Below are 5,343 nucleotides of genomic sequence, written 5' to 3'. Positions count from 1 at the left end.
TGAATAGCTATAGTGTTTTCTGGGGTTCTTTTCTGGGTGATTCTGTAGATGGTCAGGTGGTAGAGATTGATGTTTGGTTTGGAGGTTTTTTTGATTGTTCCTGTCCTTACACGTAGAAATTAGACAAAAAAAAAGTTACTTTGATTGCTCAATTATTAATATGTTATTCAGAATCTTTAAACTTGTTCTGTGTTTTGACTGCTTTCTATAGTTTTAATTTGATATTTAAAAAAATTTCTTGTTGTTTTCCAGCTGCAAATGGGGTGGTGTTGGCAACTGAGAAGAAGCAGAAATCCATTCTGTATGACGAAAGGAGTGTCCACAAAGTAGAACCAATTACCAAACATATAGGATTAGTGTACAGTGGAATGGGTCCAGATTACAGGTATGAAAACATCTTGTTTGATCACCAGTTAGATCCATTTTCATACAAGAAGTGTAAGAAGCAGGTAGCAACTAGCTGTTTCTAAGTCTTACTAGGTATATGTTGAAATACCGTATTTTATTATAATAATAAAATTACATTCACTTGAAATTTTCCTCAATATATCCAATACCTTGTCAAATAACTTTTATCTGGAGAATGAAAGCAGTGTTATTCAACCTCAGTTTCAGTCTAAGTGTTTCAGAGATTACTCAGTTGATCAAGGTAAGCCAGCACAGTCTGTTTTCTTACATTAATGTTATGACAGATGTACAACTCCATAGCACTGTAGTTAGTATGAGTTTTCAGTTCCAGTTGGAATTTCTTTGACATAGTAATTCTGTCTTTCTTTTTAGAGTACTTGTGCACAGAGCTCGGAAGCTGGCCCAGCAGTACTACTTGGTTTATCATGAGCCCATTCCAACAGCTCAGCTAGTACAGAGAATCGCTTCCGTGATGCAGGAATACACGCAGTCCGGGTATGTGGTAGAATTGCAAAGTTGCTTAGAAAGATGTTTTTTAAAAGTAAGGAGTAACAGCTGCTCAGCGGTGCAAGTTTTTGTGTCAAAGACAATTCTTCAGTGGAGAACATGCACAGAAAGTGGGCCAGTGGGAGGAGTGTGGACTGGCACCAGCTGAGAATGAGTCTCCGTATCTTGCAAACCAACGCATCAGACAAGGCAGCGTACTTTTGGGTTTGTTCTGGTGGTTGACTAGTCATTCCTTATCACAGCTCCGGTCTGGTGGGAAATATTTAGGGGAACACTAACACATCGAAAATAATTTGGTCACCTCTGGCTTTCACTGAATAATTTATCATTTTGTTTTCCTGTAGTGGTGTTCGTCCTTTTGGTGTGTCACTGCTAATATGTGGCTGGAATGAAGGGAGGCCGTATTTATTCCAGTCGGATCCATCTGTAAGTATCTTACGTTTGTAAATTCTGCTGCTTCTGTAAAAGATGTGAAATTTCCCAGGTGTTCATGAAATAGTTTCTGCAATGAGGGCAGTGCAGGGCTAGAACAAAAGATACCTTAACATAACTTCAGAAGTTAAAATGAGCCATTTCAGTCAGTGCTTGGAGCAAGTCTGGATCATTCTGGACCTACATGTTACTGCGTGAGGGATGGGAGCTGCTTTTGAGGGAGATCACCAACCCTTTTCATGCCTTCCCTAGTTGATTGTGGCAGCAAAAATGGCCTTCTGCAACAGATATCAGGAAAACAAATGTCTGCTTACGCTGCTCAAAACTGAATGGAAGTTTAGTCAAAACCTGTTGTATTGTGAGACAAAATGCACATGTCTTAATATTTAATGACAGTGGTTAAGTGAGTTTACTTGCTGGGTTTGCCCTGTACTTCTGAAAAACTACCCTTTGATGCACGTGCGAGGTGCAGTGCTTCAGACAAAAACAATGAGGTCACTGTCATGATCATTGATGAGCTTCAGAAGTTTGAATTACTGTCTGATTCCGCAAAGTAAAAAGCAAAATGCAGATGACTTAAGACAGTTTGATTAAGGCATAGGCCGGCTGATAGTCTTCATGCCAGAGAGAATAGAAGTGATGGCTAAATATCCTGTTAGTAGCTAACATAAATCAGATGGCTGATTTGCAACAGGTTGTTTATACTACCTCATCTTCAGAAAGAAGAGTGGAGTGAACCTCGGTAAGGATCTGACTGTACACTTTCTCAAAGGCAAACATACTATTTCCGTTTATGGAATTCCAAATCAAAGCTATGCTAAGGACTTACTAGTTCATCTTTCAAAGTAGTGGGAGGATGAAAATACATGGGGCCACCTACAAATGTTCTGTACGTTTTCACAGCATGTGTTACTGTATCAAATTAGTCTGAATGCGATCCAAAATTATCTCCCATAGTCTCAGAACATTCAGTAATTTCATAATTGTTGCTGTACTTGTATGTATTGAATACGCAGTGTTTGACTGAGTCACACAGAACAGTTCAATAGATTGTTGCTTTTACAGGGAGCTTACTTTGCATGGAAGGCAACAGCGATGGGAAAAAATTATGTCAATGGGAAAACATTCCTTGAGAAAAGGTAATGTATTTGTCTGAATGGATACCGTGTTTTGTGCAGGTTCCACGTAAAACAGCCAGATTAAAAGAAATGCACACCTTTTTAGATTGTCAGAACAAAATTTTGAAATACTTAAGATGTGATACTTCTAGTTTACTTACTTAGGAATGCACAGGAAATTTGACTTATTTGAACTCCAGCTTTTGTGTTTGTGGAGAACATATTTGCAGCAATATTGTTATATACAGTGTCAGTATGAAAGGTACTGATTCCTTTTTTGACAAATAAGAACTTTGACTAATAATGTTACAGTGCTTACAAATAATATTTGTATGAGAAAGATTTTAGTAGTGTTTGGGTTTTTAGAGACTCCAGGATCAGTAAAATTTGGAAAGGGCTTTGTCCCATGCTGAAATGCATGAATGTTTGTTTGCAGATACAATGAAGATTTGGAGCTCGAAGATGCCATTCATACAGCTATTTTAACACTAAAGGTGAGCAAAAGACTTTAGAAAGAAGTTTCTTATGACTTCATTGATACGATCCACTGAACTGCATTTTCTTTAATAGGAGAGCTTTGAAGGGCAAATGACAGAAGACAACATTGAAGTTGGCATCTGTAATGAGGCTGGTTTTAGGAGGCTCACTCCAACTGAGGTTAAAGACTACTTGGCTGCAATAGCCTAGTAGAAACCGAGCAAGACTGTGTGGTTCACACAAAGGTCTTTTTAATTTTGGCTACTTAAATGTTTTTCTTTGCAGTTTTTGCATACTTATTTCTACATGGTTTGTCTGAGAGATTTTTTAAACATCATGGGTGCAAATACAACGGTCCTTAATATTGTAATACTTAAAATCTTGTTAAAGATAATTCTTTCCCTTGATACACAAAATACTGTACAAAATGTAAAGATATAGTGACAGCTTGAGAAAGGCTAAAGAATAAAATCGGAGGCCAATGTTCTGGGGGAAAGTGTCTGTGTGTCTTTTCAATCCTAGCTTGTTTATCTGCATAAAGCTTAAATTTCAGTATCTTTATTTTTGAGGAAACAGTTTTTCCCATACAGCCGTGATGGATTCCTGTTAGACCTTTTAAAGAATCTAAATGTTGAGCGGACAGGATAATTTTTCACTTTGGAATATTGTTTAAATGTTAAATAATTTCCAGAAATGGTTTTAACTGGTGTAAAAGATAATGTACTTTCACAAAGAGATAGAACAGTCTTCCATTTCAGGTATGAACTGCAATCTACTTGAGCCTCTCTGCTTTTGACCTTCTTGGTCTTTGTGTCACAAGAACTTGTTTTCCATTACTTAAGTTATTTTCTTGGCCCTAGAAATTGCACTTTTTCAACCCTGAAATATTGTTAGAAAAAGTAGAAGTAATTAACTAAATGCATTTATCACCATCAATAAAAATCAACAGGAGTTACGAAACAGAATGAGAGTATGTAATGTAATTACTTTATCCCTTGAATTGTCCTGAAATATTTTCCAACTTACAAGGTAACTCTAAAGACAGGTGCAGAACTTGGATATTCTTTGTGGGGGGTGTATGTATCAATAAATTTGTTACATATATAGAGTTGCTCAGGTCACAAAGAAACACAATTTATTACAAAAGAAACAGGATAAACATATGGAGGGAGTTCAGCAGAAATAATCTGGTCTGCCACCATTTAAGTTTGCAGGGTTTATATTTTTTAAAGCAATCTCATTGTTAAAATGTCGATAATGAACTGGGAGTGACAGCTGGATCCCTCTGCTTGTGTGTAAGGCTAAGGAAGGAGGGGAACTGCCTGGCAGGTTACATGTCAGCCAGCCCTAACTGCTAAAGAAAATACAAAGTATCAGTCTGCAGAAAGTAGTGTCTAACCTGATTGACCTGTGCTTTCCCATGTCTGCTGATGGTTTATATTATCATCAGGTAAATAAGAGTTTCTGAATCGTGCCATAAATGAAGTTTTATTTCCTAATGTCAGAAATAAAAGCTCTGTCCAAGTGGTTCCTCCAGATCACTTTTTGAGTATTTGGCTCTGAAAACCAGTCCATACCCTGATCCTTATTCTAGAGAAAATTTAACAACTCAGAACTGAAACTGAAGACTTTAAATTGCTTCATCTTCAATTTAAAATGTTTATACACAATCAGTTTTTTTAATGCTATATAAATATTGAAAAGGGTTTTCTATGTGAAAAAGTGGTTCAGTGAGTGCTTTTTGGGAATGTAAACCGTTTGAACAGGTAAAATAATGTTTGATTTATTTTTCAATGGTGACACATTTTTCCTATGAGAACAAATAGAAGTGTGCCTTGGAAAAGATGAGAACACTACCACTAAGCTCCTTTTACAACAAAAAGCTTCAAAACCGTGAGCAGTTGTAACTTAGCTGGCCACAAACTGTGACTGTGCTTCATTTAGCTTGTTCCTGTTCTGAAAGAAGAGACACTGCTCACTTAATGCAGGTGATGTTGATTTGTTTGTCCTGCGAGGTGGTCTGCTCCGAGGTAGAGCAGTGTGACACCTATGACAACTGGGATTTATTAACTAGTAGGATCGGGCTCTGAAAACAGTGTCATCGTTTCATGAAGTTACTACTTTAAGTCACAGAATCACAGATGGGCCAGGTTGGAAGGGCAATGTCCCTACTCAAGCAGGGTCATCCTAAAGCACATGGCACAGGATTGTGTCCAGTATCTGCAGTGAGGGAGACTCCACAACCCCTCTGTTACAGTGCACAGTCGCCCACACAGTAAAGAAAATACAGGTGCAGTAAGCCCTTTACAACTTTTTCTCCCTATTGCTTTCCAGACCTTGTGAAATCATTTTAGGCCCTTGCTCCCTGCAGGACCCAGTGATCAGAAGGCAAGTCTCTCCC

General features: G+C 37.8%; 1 protein-coding gene across 1 annotated transcript; it reads left to right on the top strand.

Moving 5' to 3' along the window:
* Positions 1–211: 211 nt before the first annotated feature.
* On the top strand, positions 212–3,441 carry LOC114073525 (proteasome subunit alpha type-2-like; the record flags this gene model as incomplete). Its single annotated transcript, XM_027911260.1, has 6 exons — positions 212–385; positions 781–903; positions 1,260–1,341; positions 2,413–2,486; positions 2,902–2,959; positions 3,036–3,441. Coding segments are annotated over 6 exons (628 nt in total), but the record flags the coding sequence as incomplete, so codon positions are not given.
* Between the last annotated feature and the right edge of the window lie 1,902 nt (positions 3,442–5,343).

This window comes from Empidonax traillii, unplaced genomic scaffold (genome assembly GCF_003031625.1).
Source record: "Empidonax traillii isolate 1590-97213 ecotype Southwest subspecies unplaced genomic scaffold, ASM303162v1 scaffold6826:size5635, whole genome shotgun sequence".
Taxonomy (NCBI): Eukaryota; Metazoa; Chordata; class Aves; order Passeriformes; family Tyrannidae; genus Empidonax; species Empidonax traillii.
This window is presented reverse-complemented; position numbering and strand designations above follow the sequence as displayed.